We start from the raw sequence: 18,973 nt of genomic DNA on the forward strand, positions 1-18,973 counted from the left end.
TGTACATCTCATCACCTTACTTTTACCCACATTTATCTTTAGCTTTCTTCTATCACATACTCTCCCAAACTCTGCCACCAACTTCCTCAATACCTCCTCCGATCCTGCCACAAGTGCAGTGTCATCCGCAAACAACAGCTGGCTCACCTCCCACTTTTCTCCATTCTTTTTAACCATCTCCAATCCTTGACCCACTACCCTTGCATTTACCTCTCGCACCACCCCATCCATGTATAAGTTGAACAGCCAGGGCGACATAACGCATCCTTGACGAAGTCCCACCTTTACCTCGAACCACTCACTCTCTCCATTTCCAATCCTGACACAAGCTCTACTATTCTCATAAAAACTCTTGACAGCTCCTAGAAGCTTTCCTCCTATCCCATATATCTGCATAACCTCCCACAGTGCCTTCCTGTCTACCCTATCATAAGCCTTTTCCAGATCCATAAAAGCCCAAAAAAATCCTTCCCCTTTCCTATAGCTTTCTCACATATCTGTCTTACCACAAAGATCTGATCTACACAACCTCTACCTGTCCTAAATCCACACTGTTCCTCACCAATTACTCCTTCTGTTCCTCTCCTAATCCTCTCAAACAAATTGGATGAAGAAATAGTGTGTGCAATCACAATACAAGAATTTAAGAACAAACTTGATTTTGCGAGATACAAAAATGGGTCACCACGAGCATAGCTCCCCTTCCTGTATAATACAACTAGGTAAATACTTGGTTTAATGGAATTATGGTCACTAATGTGAGTTTTCCAGGCCATTCCCCCAATTGTCAATTTCCATCAATCTGGTTTCTGCTAAATAGGGACTAGTGTAATTGGACTTCTGCTGTAGTACAATTCAAAAGGAGACTTGATAAATTGTGGCCAAATCAAGAGACTGATTATAATTTTGAGGAAAGTCTACACTAGTGCACACACCTGGATGAGGTCAACAGAACACAAATCAGTGGCCTGACCTACCCGAACTGGAAATGAACTGAACATTTAAGAACTGCATCCAGCATCTATGTAAGACTACATACGGTAAGGTATAGCTTCTCTCAATATCATTTAATGACTTGCAATTAATACAATGTGGAATTGTGCAGTGAATATCAAGAATGTTTATACTTACAAAAATATCATCAGTGCTATGAATTCTGCGTGAACATCATAATTTTTTTTTGTATTTTTGTATTGGGGAAGACAATATGGAGTCCCATACCCCCAATAGAAATCTAAGAACAATGAAAGCAAAAAGGATACACACATTGATAAATATAGACATGCCTTCCCTGTCTCAATCTTTTTTTTTTTTTGTTTTTATATCACTACCAATGTTAATATTAATTTTCAATAGTTATACATGGGATTCAAAATACTAAATGATAACTAGCTAAAAATAGTTAAGAATTGCAGCTGCGAGACCCGATTTGAATTACCTAACCTAGCCCCTTGGCAAACATACAGATGTTCATACATCTATATATATATATATATGTATATTTTTTTTTCTTAGTACCTACTGGCGTTATTGTTAGTTTGCGGTACTTATATGTGGAGTTCGGAATGCAATGATAAGAGCTTGCCGATGACACAGGTAACTGTACTCGTGAGAACGGTAAACATCTTGATCAATACCAACACATTTAGTATTTACCTCTGCTAAGAATGCCAAATGGTAATTGAAGGGTAGAAAGTGCCAAATGCGAACATCCATTAAGCTTCATGATTGCACTTACGAATTCAAGAAGAAAACACACTTGTTTGGCCCGTACAATGCACAGCTACGAAAAAAAACTACAAATAGTTGAACGAGTGCCACTCTAAGCAACGTTTTATGGCGACGTATGTAAACACATATGACGTACGGGCGTAGGTGTAGCTTTTTATTTTCTATATATTTTTCTATTTTCCTGTTTCTACTTTCAATTTTATGTTTTCGATTTTAGATTTTTAAATATATTATTTTATATCTTATTTTCTATATTCAATGTTTTGCTATCTATATTTTACATTTATATTTTCGTATATTTCTATTTCAATTTTATATCTATTTTGCATTTGTATTCATACCTTTCTATATCTATCATATATCTATACATGTGGTTTTATCCTATGTAATTATTGTATATTCAAATCAATCTCAGTTAATGAATTCTATGTAAATTGTGTTAACAAGTAATACGGTAATCTCTTGTATTCTCTGTAGCAAGTTTTGGAACAATGAACTATCTTTACGTAAGAAATAAACAAACTTCAGAGTCTGAGTCTCTGAGTCTGACTTTATTTATCTGTGTATTTGTTGGGTGTAATGCCACGTCCACACGGTCGAGCACTGTCCGCCGGGCACGAGGGCTTTGCTCGACAACGGGCAATTTCAGCGGGCAAACCATCAAACTGTCCGTTCTCGGCGCCATTTGCGGGCAGTGGGTGGAGGGCTGACATCGCTGCCAAACGCACGAGGTGAGGTGCGAGCAAATTCAGCAAACCCGCTCAGTTCGCCCGGTGGCAAAAGCCCTCTGTTATGCACGACTACTATCTTTTCGTTTTCTTAAAGACCTTCTTCCTTCCCCTCCCACAAAAACCGATTCCGCGCAAGCGGGTCTTACCTAGCAAATCGTAATCGCAAATCGCAGTACAGACCGAAGTGACCTTACCACCATGTCCGCACCTAGTACTAGTGCATACTGGTCTCGACAAGACACCGTAATATTGATTGATTTATACCGAGTTCAGGAATGTTTATGGAATGTGAGTGAAGTGTTTGGATGATGAAAATAGAGGCAAACGTGCTGCAGCATTGAAGCACATAGCACAGACAATAAACAGGAGTGAGAGTCACGTGAAGAAAGGGCTACATGGCTTTTCGCCACCGTTCACATTCGCCCCCTTGACAATTCGCCACCTGTTTAGATCGCCACCGAGACTTATCACCACTCATTGGTATTACATGCTAGACATTTCGCCACCCATTCGTTGGACTTTTCGATTGTTATATTGCGCTATAATTCTACATACATAGCATTAATACAATTAATGTCTAAAACAAATTTATTAATAACAAGGCCTGTTTGTAGAAATAAAATAACATACCCATAAAGACAACACAATGAGCGTAGCGTTCACGCCACGACCTGTACAAATGTATTTAGCTAATTAGTTAATTTATTACTTGTAGATATATGTAGACGTGACGCCTTTTCTTTGCTTTGATAGATGGTATTTCAAATAAATTATCCCACACCACACAGAAGTTACCAGTTCGTTACCCGTAGGGGTAACTATAGTCCAACTTGCAACTCAGTTCGGGCGTCAATACATTTTTTTTTTCTTTATCACAGTATAAGAACTTATTTTTCGAGAATATTGCATTTTTATAATATGTATCAATAGCCATACTTGGCAATAAAGGCCACAGTGGTTCCCGGGTAAGTGACAAGTTAGATCGCATGATTTATCTCCGGCGTAGATCTGGGGGCGCAAATAACCTATACTGTTTAGCCAGGCCACAGATTTCCAGCTTGCCATATTACGATGTTCGATGGTCTTGCATTCTGCTTCCGACATTGTAATAGCTTTATTTCTATCTCGCATACGTTTAATCCCTCTTTCTGTGTTGAATAGAGGCATATGGAGTTAAGTACAGTAATATTTTCAATAAATTTCTATCGGTGGCGAATTGTCCAAAGAAAAGGTGGCGAAAAGTCCACGCAATAGGTGGCGAAACGTCCATACAATGGGTGGCGAAAGGTCCAAGAAAATGACAGAAATGAGTGGTGATCTGTCTCAGGTGGCGAAAAACCCTGTTCCCGTGAAAAAGAAATTAGCCTCTAGACGTGCCTTTGTATATATGGCTACACTTTCGAAAGGGGAACAGAAAAGCTGTTTTATGTTCATTCTCATGCAATTACAAAATAGTTGTTCATTTTCATCCTGCAATTCACGTAGGATTGTCACTGAGCTTCCCATTAAATCACGTCTGTGTAACCACTCCCGGCACCAGACATGTCTCCGTGATTTCTTGTTTTTCTTTTTAATGCAAGCAGCAATTATAATGCTGTAAAGTGCTACCTTCTTTCCAAGTACGGCGGGAACCATGGTTATCGTACCGTACTGAACCACTCCCTCCCAACCTCTGCTTGCGGCCAACTAACCTCCACCCACCATCGTCAGCCGTGTGGACACCTTCGCGGGCAGAGTCTGCGGACTTTGCTCGGTAAGGGCAAAGTCTGCCAGGCACAGCTCGACCGTGTGGATGCGGCAATAGGGTTGTTTCTGGTGACTACAGTCTGTGTGCGTGTTGGTTCGTGCACTGTTTGTGAGGGCGAGTGTGTGTTGATGATGTCTATAGTTTTTTTCATGTAGAAGTCTCTGGTCAGTTTGTGGCGATATAATGTTGCCTTCATGGGTGGGTTTGCCAATGGTAGCGTACGCTGTCCAGTCAGTGTAAGGTAGACTGAAGTCACCAGCTAACCAGGTGTTTTTTAGAGGGATCAGTTTTGTTTAAGAAGTCATCTAGGGTCTGATGGTAGTCAATATTTGAGGCGGTGGGACGGTAAAGTGATCCCACGTATAAAGGCAAACAGCCCTATAATTGTACCTTCGCCCAAACTAGTTCCGAGTCAAGTTTGTTTACTGGTATAGGTATAAGTCCTGGCTTCGTTGCTATAAGAACTCCACCGTAGTCACCGTCTTGTCTGTCCTCCCTGTGCAAAGCCAAATAGGGATTGTCAGCGGGGAAGACTTCGCTGTCCTTAATATCTGGTTTGAGTCTCTCTGTCCCTATAATAGCGTCCGGGTCATAAGTCAAAATCGTGTGATGAAGGGCGGATAGTTTATTAGTTTAAAATTAGTGTTCTCAGTATTGTTGGGGTTCTGTGTATTATTGAGTTTGGTGATTGTATGGAGGTATTTGGGGGCTTGGTAGTGAAACTGGGGCGATGGATCAAGATTTGGTTCTATTACGGGGTTGTTTTGGTGTAAAGTGGCATGGTTGCATGAACGTTAGTGAAGAGTAACCTTTTCTGTCTTGCATTGAGGAGGATCTGTCAACGCCTCATCTCTTCTCGATATTTACTATTCTACTCGATGAAATGTAGTGATCAGTAGGTGGCAGTTGGAGTGTGTTAGTATCGGGGGTATAGTGTCTACAGCAATTGCATAAAATTACAAAGAAAACACATCAGTGGTTATTGTTCTCACTGTTTTAGTACAGTATATGTAAGGTAACTTATATTGTTCTCTTTAGGGGCCCCCCACAAAAAAAAAAGGACAAATTAACCTCCTGCTTGAGATGGTGCAAGACGGAGACCAGAATGCTCAAGAACAGGACTGCCCTTCCTAACGTAGGATGCATAGTCACCCTGTATTCATCCCCTTTATATAACCCTCATTGATGACATTAATACTGCGCATTTATGTGGAGCCCCAGTTAGTCCTTATGTAAATGGCTCAAATATCAGGAACATACTCCTAGGATGTGTGTTATCTGCCTCCGATCTCACACCACACAATCTATACAGCATCATATGATTCTTAATACAACTAATACATTATCTAGATACTGTACAATTTCAAATTCTCAACACAATTCAACATCCTGTTCAAAACAATGCACACTACACACATATTCAAATTTTTATCATTCTTACAATACACATGCAAAGGTGTGACAATGAAGGAGATTATTTTATTGTATTCACACTAGGGCATGCCACCCTCCTTAAAACTGAAACCTTGATTTAAAGTATTAGCAAGGATGTTTTTGTGGCCAGTAATGTGTTTTATTTAAAAAAATTCAATGCTTGCAAAAACGAATTTCACACACATAGGTAAGGGCAGAAATTTGCTTGTCTGCAAAATTTACCCTCTTTGTAAGGCATGTCTGCATCCATGTGAATAAGCTTACTGACCAACAAAGCAAGTGCACACCATTTTAAAATGTGGATTGTTACCTTCAAGGAAATTTTGTATTTGTCAGAATTTGGTTTGTCTGTTAGCAACTTTACTCAGATTTCAATTAAATTTTGTGGATGAGTCTTAGGCCGAGAAACAAGATATTAGGTTTTCAGGCAGATCTAGATAGGTTTGCACATTCTTCTTTGTGACCCTGGCATTTATAGATTGCATACAAATTCATAGATTGTATACAAAGTTGCCCCTACTACCGTAATGTGATCAAAATTAACCTATTTTGTCCAATTCTATGACCCTGACATTGGTGGAGGTATGCACTCCCTGAGTGCCATCTAGTTTACTATTTTATTATGTATTTTAGTTAAATTTTAGATTTGGCTTTTCATAAATAATACAAGTCATTAGGCATATATTTTAGTTCCATCATTTCTTATTTGTTTTGTACCGATTTTGTATTTCAAGAGTCCTTTGCATGACAACAATGGCAGAGCTGATAAAAATATTTAATACCTTTTATATTGATTTGATAAGTTATGCAAAGTAAAAAAAAGAAAAAAAAAAGATAAACATTGATTATGGATTCCCTTAATTTAATCTGTGCAAATAACTCTAAATATACACAAGTCCATTACCGATTCTTAACTTGTTTAGCTCTAACCTCTAACTCCTTATTTCTTCTCTTGTCAGTCTTTGGTATTCACCCACTCTTTCTACTTATCTAAATTTATTTAATTTCCATATAACCAGTAGGTCTTCACTTTCTTAAGCATATTTAAATGGCATTATCCTGGTTTCTAGGTTTGTTTGTTATTTGATTCATTGGACTAAAAACTATTCAAAATCTGCAATGGATGTAAGGAGGTCCTCTAAATATTCATCAACTTTGCTATGTCACAGAACTTTTCATACTAAAGTGTACATATGTGTAAAACTTTGTATCTTTTTTTTCTTCCACAGAAAATTTCAAATCATTAAACTGACTGATTAATTATTTCTGTAGAATCAGCCAGAAAATCTTGATATGCAAGAACATTAACATGTTCACTACCAAATGAGAAATGACATTGTGAAATAGAGGTACCAAACAGTGACCATTCTTGTGCCTCATCCTCAGGGAATCTGTCATGTAAATGATTGTAGCAGATTTCAATATTTTATCCAGCCATTCACTAGCAGGTAGTGGTTTGTTTTTGTTTCAAGTCCTTTACTTCATTTGAATATAACATGGTGAATCAGTTCTTTTGGCTAGATTACAGAATACAGTCCATGAAAGTGTGTACTATTTACCAAACATGAGTGTTGCCTTGTCTTATTTTCTTTTCAAGTAACATCAAGTAGAATGTCAGGATGGGCCTATCCAATGGCTCCCTTCTCCTAAATAATAATATCCAATTTCCAATCTTTGCTATGGTTTTGTTTCAGTATTGCACTTCCAAAACTCTTTTAGTTGCCTTTTTTCATCATTATCTTCTTTCCTCATGTTGTTATTCCTGAATAGTAGGTCTCACTAAGAAACTCCACTGATTCTTTAAACAAATTTGCTTAGAAAAAAAAAATAGAATTGTATGGAATATTTGGTTATCAGGCCACTTATTTAGAGGTGAAAGTTATATTTCCTCATGTATTTCACTTGAATAAACAAGTACTGGTTATAGCTACCGAACACAGTACAATCTCAAAACATGTGAAATTAAGAAATTGTATACTTATATGTTAACCCATTCAACTCCGATGACAAGATGTCTTGTCATTTGGTCAAATAAAACAAAAAATCATAATAAAACAACAAAATGTTTGATGATCAAACAGCACCAGAAAAATATGACGTCATCAGTCCTCCTCGAGGACTGACGACGTCATATTTTTCTGGTGCTGTTTGATCATCAAACATTTTGTTGTTTTATTATGATTTTTTGTTTTATTTGACCAAATGACAAGACATCTTGTCATCGGAGTTGAATGGGTTAAAGGTCATGGATAGATTCTCAAAACCAAGATACACACATTAATAAATATTAATTTGCAATACTTATATATGGGATTCAAAATACTCAACAATAACTAGATTATGATCGAGTTAAGAATTGCAACTGTGAGACTTGACCTGACCCCTTGGTAAATATACAGATGTTCGCCCATCTATTTATTTTTTCTAATGCCTACTGGCGTCACTTTTTGTTTGTGGTACTTAAATATGGAGCTCAGAATACAATGCTAAGAGCTTGCCAGTGAGAAAGGCAATTGCAGCTGTGAGAATGGTAAATATCTTGATAAATACCCTCGCATTTACCACTGCCCAGAATTCCAAATACACTCCCAAACGGGAACTGGTGTACTAAATGCCAAATGTGATCACAGAACTCATGCACTAAGCTACCTTACCACTATAAGGTTACACTTATGAATTCAAGAAGAAAGCACATTTGGCCTGTACAAAGCATATTCACGAAAAGCTCTATAAATAGTTGAAAGAGTACATGTCCATGCTTGACATGCTATAGTCATATGTAAACACAAATGAGACATGGCCATAGGTGCAAGTTTTCTGTTTTCCTGTTTATACTTTCAACTCTTTGTTTTAGATTTTTATACTTCATATTTTATCACCTATATTTTATATCGTATATCCTGTACTTTCTATTTTCTATTACGCTTATATTTTTGAATTACTGTTTTTCATATTTCTACATTTTGTATTTATATTGATTTCTAGGTCTATTTTATATACTATGTGATTTTACACTATGTAATTATTGTCTATTCAAATCAATATCTATCAATAAGTACTATGTAAATTGTATTAACAAATAATATAGTAATGATATCTCTCATGTACCACTTTCTTTCGCAAGTCCTGGAACAACGAACTATCTTATGAAATAAACATATTTCAGTCTGAATCTCTTGTGTCGGAGTCTCAGACTCCAACGTGTACTTCAGTAATATAATGACTGGTCTTATGCACGGACACTGTGGCCCCAAGCATTGTGTTCCCAATGGAAACTATATAACATCATAATGAAAATACATCAGTGTCAGTGGCTATTATGGCCTTCAGTTCTCAATGCTTTAGTATACGTAAAGTAATTTAAATCACTCCTTTTAGACAGGTTCCAAAAAGGACAAATCAATCTCCTGCTTGAAGTGATGAAAGACGGACACTGGAGTGCTTAAAAAAAAAATATGTCCTGCCTAAACTAGGTTATGGTTATGGACTACCGGTACTTAGGAAAGACCAGCCGTTCGCTCGGGATTGGTGTGTGTTGGAGGGGAAAAGATGTCTGTAAGAAAACAAAAAGATAATAGTGTATAAAAGTCGGCTATTGCCAATAAGCGCAATTTCAGGGTGATTCTAATGGGCAAAGATCATGGCAGGGGAGGAGTGGACAGGGAACTTGGACAGTGATGCAGACATCTAGAGCAAACAAAAGTGGAGAAAATTGTAGGAGGCGTAGTGGTAGGGAAAGGTTGAATAATGGAAAAAAAATTAGTTGGAGGTAAACTGAAATGAGAGGTACAGTAGTATGAAAGTTAGAAAGGAAGCAAATTTTAGTCAAAGAAAAAGCACGTGCAGATGTTTGCACATGGGGCATGGTTGTGTTCGTGAGAGGTGTGTGTGTGCATCTTACGAGAAGTGAGTAGGATTCACTTCCCGCATGTATTCCTGAAGGAGATTGGCCCCTACCGGTGCAGGGCGGTGCTGATGAGTCAGCGGCGGGCGGTTCCCTAAAGGGAGAAAAGAGTTGGCCTCAAGCAAGGCAGAACATACTTGACCGTAGTCAAGCAGCGGGCAAAGTGAGCTAGCCCCTAATGGGGAAGAGCGATGCTGGCAATTAAGCAGAGGCAGGCGATTCCCTAAAGAAGGAGAGGAGAACTGGCCCCTGATGGGATGGGGCAGAGTATTGCTGACAGATGTCAGCAGGTGATATCTGGAGCGTGATTTTAAGAATAGGGTTCAATGGGCAGTTCGGCAGGCTAGTGGGTAAGTGTAGATTTGTGTAAATCTCTTTTTTTCTGAGCAGAACTCTGAAAACAGACAATTAAGTGAATCAGGAAAGGTGTCAAATGTACACCACTGTAAAAAGCGGGAGGTACATTATGTGTATTTGTCTTACATGTAACCAGCTTGCCAGCGTCAATGAAGAGGTCAAGTGTGTGCCGGACCTGTCAGCATAAAAGAAGAAAAACTCCTTTACCACGACCGGTCGGCAAAGAGCGGTGGGCAGTGAGGGTGAGAGCTGGAGTCAGGCCACTTTGTATCCCCTTATATTACCTTTGCCGACATCAATATGACGTCAATACTGCACATTTATGAGGAGAGCTAGGTAGGCCTTATGTACATGGCTCAGACGTAGGGAAGATACTTCCTGGATGTGTAAATCCTCCCTCCATTCTCACACATCTACACAATCTACATAGCATCACATTATTCTTAAATACAAATTTAAAATCTTAACATAATCCATCATACATTTCAACACAAGACACAAAACTACATGAATATACTTTGTCATTTTTATAATACTCACCCAAAGCAGTGACAATGATGGACATGAAATATTTCATTATAATCACGATAGGTTGTGACACTTTTTCCCTTAAAAATTATATTTAAAAAAATATATACATAAGCAAGGTAATTTTTGTGGCCTAGCATGTGTTTTATCCCTATCATAATTGTTTGGAAAAATTAATTCTACTTAGGTAGGCGTGTGTAGAAATTTGCCTGCAAAACTTACACTCTTTGCAAAGTATATCCATATCCATGTTAGTAACCATATTGACCAGATCAGCAAATGCACACCATTTTAAAGTGTATATTGTTAAATCCACCAATAAAGTTTTATTTTTGCCAGTACTTGTTAGTTTGTCTGTTAGCAACTTTATTCAAATTTTAATGAAATTTTGTGGAAAGGCTAGTCTCAGGCCTAGAAACAAGTTATCAAAATTTGAGACAGAGACAGATATGTCTGTGTATCTATTTTTTCCCAACCCTGGCATTTGTAATATATAAATTGCATAGATTGTATGCAAAGTGGTCCCTGCTATCATGTGGGCAATATGAACTTTTTAATTTCATAACCCTGATGTTGGTGGTGAACAGCAAATGCCCCAATAGCCAAAACCTCAATCAGTGAAAACTGTAGGTTAGGTTAGGTTATGTTCTCCCCTCCAATTTTCATATTGGGGATTTTGACTGCTATGCAGATTGAGGTTTTGTCATGTATTCGATGTTGGTTATACTTCTCAAATTTGGCTTTCCATAAATAAAACAAATCATTAGTTATATATCTTAGATTCTATTATTTCTTGCTTTGGGCCGATTCTGTATTCCACAAGTCCTTTGTTTGACAATAACAGAACTGACAAGAAAGAAAAGAAAAAATACATATTTCATATTTATCTGATTAGTACAAAAAAGACTAACATTAATGACTGATTACTTCATTTAAAGCTTCTAACTTCACAAATAACTCTAAATATATACATGTCCAATACTAATTCTCTCGCCCTTTTTTTTTTCCTTTCTTTTTTAGTACTAGCCTCTAACTCCTTAGTTCTTCTCTCCTCTGTATTTAGTATTCATCCCCTCTATATAAACAATATCTACCTTTGTTTCCCTTCCAAGTATTGTCAAGCAGAATGTCAGAATGGGCCTATCCAGTGGCTCCCTTTTCCTTAACCATAATTTCTAACTTCTAATCTTTGCTTTGGCTTTGTTTGAGTGTTGTACCTTAAAAGCTGTTTTGGTAGCCACCCCCCCCTTTTTTTAACCAGTATCTTATGTTGATATTCTTGCATATTAGGTGTCAGTAGGGAAATTACACATTTTTCTTTAAATAAAGTTTGATACATTAGGAAAAAAATAGAAATGTATGAATCATTATTAGGCCATCAGGACTATTAGATTTGATGGGGTGAAAGTTATAAAGAGCTTCTTGATTTGTTTCACTTGACTGAGTATTTGTGATAACTGCTGAAGAAGATAGTACAATCTAAAACCAAAAAGTGAACTTATGAAATTGTACACTTACATTTTATCAATCATTGACAGATTCTAAAAATCACATCTTTCATTTCTTTAGAATTCATTATCATGAAATTATATGATTACTTTGTTTTTGATTAAAGCATATCAATTTCATCTTGAAAATGTTATGTGTGCACATTTTTTCCCATTTGTGTGCTAGTTGTAAAATGTGTAAGTGCACACATGCACAAAACTAAGTGGGAATATTTTTCATTGCACAGGTTACACTAGGATGACTTCTCTTCAGTGTGAGTCGCCATGTGATGATTCAGAGACCTCTTTTGTGAGAAAGCTGAAGAGCACAGGTCACACTGGAAAGGTTTCTCTCCTGTGTGGGTCCTCATATGCCGTGTGAGAGAACTTTTTCGTAAGAAAGCAGAATCACAAAGTTCACACTGGAAATGCTCCTCTCCTGTGTGGACCCTCATATGCTTTGTGAGAGCATCCTTTAGTGAGAAACCTCTATTGCACAGGTCACACAGGACTGAATTCTCTCTAGTGTGAGTCACCATGTGACGATTCAGAGACCTCTTTTCTGAGAAAGCAGAATAGCATAGGCCACACTGGAAAGGCTTGTCTCCTGTGTGGGTCCTCATATGCTGTGTTAGAGAACACTTTCTTGAGAAAGCAGAATCACAAAGGTCACACTGGAAAGGCTTCTCTCCTGTGTGGATCATCATGTGATTTTTGAGGTGATACTTCTGTAAGAAAACTTTATCACACAGGCAACATTGGAGTGGCTTTTCTCCTGTGTGAGTTCTTATATGCCTTATGAGATTATTCTTAACTGTGAAAGTGGAATCACACAGGTCACACTGGAAAGGCTTCTCTCCTGTGTGGGTCCCCATATGCCATGTGAGAGAACACTTTTGTGAGAAAGCAGAATCACAAAAGTCACACTTGAAAGGCTTCTCTCCTGAGTGGGTCCTCATATGCGTCGTGAGAGAACACTTATGTGAGAAAGCAGAATCACAAAGGTCACACTGGAAAGGCTTCTCTCCTGTGTGGGTCCTTATATGTCTTCTGAGATTACTCTTTTCTGAAAAAGCAGAATCACAAAGATCACACTGGAAAGGCTTCTCTCCTGAGTGGGTTCTCATATGACTTGTGAGATGACCCTTTTGTGAGAAAGCAGAATCACACAGGTCACACCGGAAAGGCTTCTCTCCTGTGTGGGTCCTCATATGCCGTGTGAGGCAGCCTTTTTGTGAGAAAGCAGAATCACATAGGTCACATTTGAAAGGCTTCTCTCCAGTGTGGATCATCATGTGATTTTTGAGGTGATGCTTTTGTGCCATTTGAGATCGTACCAATCACACTGGAAAGGCTCGTCTCCAGTATGGGTCATCATGGGATATCTAAATGACTTGTGATGTCTGTGCCATAGATGTCACACTGGATTATCTTCATCATATGATACATATGGAGTGGATAGAACTTCCAAAGAAATGGTATTCACCTCATCCTGAAAAAAAGAATATATAATTCTATGATTGACATCAAACTCTTTCAAATTGTGTAATACACTGTAATAGGAGTGAGGATGTTTTGTATACAAACCATTTCATACTCAAGTCTCTTTGTACCTAAACAGACCCTTTGTACATTCCACCACCTAACATAAAATAGGTAGAAACATTAACAGACATAGTGCTATAATATACTACATTTTTTTTTTTTTTTTTTTTTTTTTTATAGAAATGTGCTTAAAATCCTTTGAGAGCTGCTTACTCAAACCATCACAACCAGAATGACTCAAGTTTTGTTCCAGTCTTTTCTCATCACATCACAATTAGATTTGGGCAGTAGTGGGGAATGGCCCAGCTGGCCACAGCAGCAGTCATATTCAACCTAACTCCATCACATTCCACATTTGGGCTCATAAGACCTAAATCTATATGACCTTCTCTAGGAAGGTTTATTTTATTTGTCTCACTCATTTGACTCAAATAAGTGGTGCACATTGTCACATTGTTTAAGATACACTGGTAAGTGGTGTACCCATGTTTTTAATCTAAGAAATTGTAATGGTACTGTCCATATTTTTTCTTGTCACATTTAGTAAAATACCTGGTCTAATAGAGAAATATGTACATATATATATATATATAAATATATATATATATATATATATATATATATATATATATATATATATATATATATATATATATATATATATATATATATGATATACCTAATCAAAATCTCAATAATCATAATGTACTCAGGCAGGAACTGATATCACAGGTTGCAATTCCAGTAAATGTGGAAATTGTGAGAAGGCAATGTATAATGTCAGAACTAGTGCTTTAATATTTTCAAACCCAGTTATCTTTCAGGAAGCTGTGACAGCTCCCTTACTAGTTGTGATGCTTATGTGATAATACTGGAAAAAAAAAAAGGGTTCTTTGTGGTACCTTAATTTCATATTAGTATTATCTCCGTTTAGGTGTCCCTGCCTATTAACACTGATGAACGTAAAGTTGGATCTTCTGCAAGCTTTGATCTCATTTAACCCATTCAACTCCGATGACAAGATGTCTTGTCATTTGGTCAAATAAAACAAAAAATCATAATAAAACAACAAAATGTTTGATGATCAAACAGCACCAGAAAAATATGACGTCATCAGTCCTCCTCCTCGAGGAGGACTGACGACGTCATATTTTTCTGGTGCTGTTTGATCATCAAACATTTTGTTGTTTTATTATGATTTTTTGTTTTATTTGACCAAATGACAAGACATCTTGTCATCGGAGTTGAATGGGTTAAGCATTTCCAGCATCACTGCTTCTGAAATCTATGCATCCCATATGAACACTTTATACAAAAATATATAATAATAGTACAGATAGATATTATTGTCAGCACTTATATCCAGTACACTGATTGGACAGTAGCTTGTATCCTTTGTGGTACCCAGCATATTATTGAATAAAGAGCTAATTTTGTGATTTACCCTTGCATACACACACACTCACACACAGCTTTCCTCACAGAGTAATAGACAGTTGGAACAAGTTAGATGAGAAAGTGGTGTGTGCAAAAACAATACATGAATTTAAAAATTGTTTAGATAAAATGAGAAATGAAGACGGGACCCCACGAGCATAGCTCCCCTTCCCGTAAAATACAACTAGGTAAATACAACTAGGTAAATACATATGTATGTACAACACGGACTGTAGGTTCAAGTCCTTGGGTGATCCACATTTTAATTTCTGCATTGCCTCTACAGTTCTTCCAATGTTGACAGCTAAGAAAGTGCATTATGGTTGATAAAATTGTATATATATATATATGTAAGGTAGCAAGTTAAAATGCATGCACCCACTTTCACCCATCTCACTCTCATCCACCACCCTTTCCTCCCTCTCATCTGGGTCAGAATTAATGGAGCAAGTCACAGTATATTCACAGCAAGGCTGTTTCACTTAATGAGCCACCCTACCTCTCTGTCCCCATATGTGGAAAAAGAGAAGACAAAGAGAAATCCCTTCAGGCAGCATCAAAGTATCATTCACACACACACACACACACACACATACGTCGGATACACTACGAAGATTGGAACTCTGGAAAAGAAGTGCAACTTTCATGGATCTCAACAACGAGGGAGTACTTTGTTGTATTAGTAGGGAAAGGGGAAAGCTCGTGGTGTAGTGGGAAGGTGAGGAAATAGGAGAGAGGGATTACTGAGGAAAATGGAAGGAAATGAGGAAGGGGACGAACGGGCCCCAGATCTTAGGAGAGGTGTAAACAAACAGGGGGAAGAATACACAGACGAGGAACAAGGAAACAGAGGTGTCAAGAGCAGAAATATAGATAATAGCAGCTCTATGGAAAGAGAAGATAATTGGTTTTATGGATTTAATGTGGGAGGAGGTGACAACCTCCCCCGACTATTAAATCTAGAGGAGAAACTAAGAAAAAAAAATGAACAAAGAATGGGAGGTTAGGTTTAACCAATTAACCCTAGTTACCAAAAGAGTTGATAAACTGGAAGAACTAAAGAAAATCAAAATCTAACTAAAGAAATAGAAGAATTAAAAAGACAGATAAGACAAGTAAAAGAAGATAATGAGTAAATTAAATAGGAATAATAAAGAAAATAAAGAGTCCATAGCAAAAGAGGTGGTTCGAAAAAAGTACAAGAGAACAATAAAATGGAATTTAGAGGTATAATGAAACAGCAGATGAAAGAACAAACTGAGGACACAGTTATTAAAGTGATAATGGAGAAGGAGAATATAGTGAGAGACTTAGCAGATAAAAAGAAATGTATGATTATATTAGGGATGGAAGAGAAGTATAATCTAAATAGGACTACAAGTATAAAGGAGGAAAAGGATAAAGTAAATAAGATATTAGAAGTACTTCAAGAAGATGAACCAGAAATAGGGAAACAAATAGAAGAAATGTATAGACTAGGGAAATACAATACAGATAAGACCAGACCAATTAAGGTCATTAATAAATGTATAGACTAAATAGGACTACAACAATAAAGGAGCAAAAGGATAAAGTAAATAAGATATTAGAAGTACTTCAAGAAGATGAACCAGAAATAGGGAAACAAATAGAAGAAATGTATAGACTAGGGAAATACAATACAGATAAGACCAGACCAATTAAGGTCATTAATAAATGTATAGACTAAATAGGACTACAACAATAAAGGAGCAAAAGGATAAAGTAAATAAGATATTAGAAGTAGTTCAAGAAGATGAACCAGAAATAGGGAAACAAATAGAAGAAATGAATAGATTAGGGAAATACAATACAGGTAAGACCAGACCAATTAAGGTCACAAACTACAGCAGAGAATATCTTGGCAGAAATAGGGAAACTAGCATACAGTGATCAATATAAACAGGTATGGATAAAAAGAGAAATGAATAAAGAGGAAAGAGAGGATGAGAAAACAAAAAGACTAGAAGCTAAGGAAAAAAACAAACAAGGAATGAACAGAGCCAGAAAAAGAGAAATTCTATTGGAGAGTAGTGAATATGAAAGTGAGGAAATGGTTCATCGCAGAGGAAAACAGAAGGGAAATGGAAAACACAATGGAAGTAGCAGAATATTAAAAGTGTCATACACAATATAGATGGCTTAATAACAGGCTTGAACAAACTGAATGATTATCTGAAGGAAAAAGAACCGGACATAATGGGATTGTAGACAAAATTGAAAGGTCCACTACCACTCAACAGTGTAAGACATGGTGCATATAATTATTGGATTTGAAAAAAAAAGAGGGGGTGGAGTTATGTTCCTGACAAAAAAGGATATAAATGTGAGGAATGTCACATATGGAAAGAAAAGAGTAGAGATGATTATGATAGAAGTGGAGGACAGAGATGGGAAGAGCAGGAATTTTGTAGTTAATTATGTGCCTCCTAAAACAGCTTTATGGGAAGAGAAAGAACACAAAAAGATGTTAGAGGACACAAGGATAACACTGAATAAGATAATGGAAGATGGAGGAAGAATAGTTATGATGGATGACTTTAATTGTAAAGAAATCTGCTGGGAAGGTATGACAGTAAAGGGTGGACACGACCTATGGGGAAATGTACTATTTGATATGATTATAGAACATACAATGACACAATGGATACAAGAGAATACTAGGTATAGAAATGAGGAAGAATCATCGAGACTGGAACTAATAATCACATCAGAACCTGAAATAGTGGACAAGATTGATTACAAGACACCAATAAGTAAAAGTAACCATATATTGGTTGAACTGGAACTAAATGAGGAAAAATACATAGAAAAAAATGAACAATATAGAAAGGGAAGATTGATGTATGGATTTTTTTTTTTTTTTTTTTATAAAATAAGAGAATGCTTTCAAAAAGCAGACTGGGAGAGGATACACAAGGACACAACAGTAGTAGAGAAATGGAATATTTCAAGACAAAAACAAGAAAAAGGATATGTAAAGTGTTGGTACAACAAAAAATGTAGGCAGTTAAAAGATAAAAGGGGCAAAGCTTGGATAAAATGGAAAAAAATACAAAAGACTTGAAAAATGGAAAATATATACTAGTTATAGAAATCAATATGTACAAGGTGCAGAGAAGAAAAGAAAAAATGCGAAAAAGATGTCATAGAAAAATGTAAAGATCAACCGAAACTATTTTACAGATTTGTAGACAAAATGAAAAACAAACGAGAATTAGAGAAACTACGACAAGGAGGAGTTGAATACACAGAGGAAATAGAAATGGCAGAAATTATGAATAAGCATTTTGAATCAGTGTTTACAAAGGAGAACATACAACCTAGAGATTTCGAATGGGAGGAGAAAGTCCCTCCTATGAAAGAGATAGAAGTATCAAGGAATGAAATAATGAAACACTTGAGTACTCGATGTCATAAAAACTCATGGTCCAGGTGAAATGGCAAACTGGATTTTGAGAGAATGCAGAAATGAACTAACAGACAAAATACATAGTCTAATAAACAGTTCATTGAAAGAAGGAAAAGTTCCAGAAGATTGGAGAAGAGCAAACATAGTACCAATATATAAAGGAGGAAACAAGGAAGACCCTACTAACTGGTCTCTCTTACAAGTATGATAGCTAAAATCTGTGAAAGAATCATCAAAATTAGATGGGTAAGGCATTTGGAAAAAACGATGTACTAAATCCAAGACAATTTGCATTTAGAAGAGACCTGAAAAAGAACAGCTTTCCCACACTCTTTAAGCATTTTTTAAACTTGTTTAAACACTTTAAGCATTCTCAAAACTTTCAATTTTTAAAGAAAATTTGCAAACATAAGAATGTGAAGAGAATATCTGTGCATATATATGTAAAGTAGTGGAGTGGAATGAGGTCGTGAGCCCCGCAATTACTGGGGGATGAGTGCATATAATGGATGAGTCTTCTTTGGTTCAATGGAATTCTGCTCGCTAGTTTGAGCTTTCTAGGATCCCCTCATTTCTGTAAACTTCCGTAAAACCTGGCTTCTACTAAATGGGGACTAGTTCAATCAGCCTTCTACTTTAGTA

General features: G+C 36.8%; 1 protein-coding gene across 1 annotated transcript in view; it reads right to left on the reverse strand.

Moving 5' to 3' along the window:
• LOC143030306 (uncharacterized) overlaps positions 1-18,973 on the reverse strand; it is a 93,574-nt gene that overhangs the window by 46,801 nt on the left and 27,800 nt on the right. The window contains exons 7-8 of the mRNA XM_076193459.1: positions 12,175-13,255; positions 1,548-1,720 (exon numbers count right to left, since the gene is read on the reverse strand). Coding sequence (XP_076049574.1) covers positions 1,548-1,720; positions 12,175-13,255 — 1,254 coding nt within the window. The remainder of the gene's footprint in view (positions 1-1,547; positions 1,721-12,174; positions 13,256-18,973) is intronic.

This window comes from Oratosquilla oratoria, chromosome 12 (genome assembly GCF_046742065.1).
Source record: "Oratosquilla oratoria isolate Oo_2021 chromosome 12, ASM4674206v1, whole genome shotgun sequence".
Classification (NCBI taxonomy): domain Eukaryota; kingdom Metazoa; phylum Arthropoda; class Malacostraca; order Stomatopoda; family Squillidae; genus Oratosquilla; species Oratosquilla oratoria.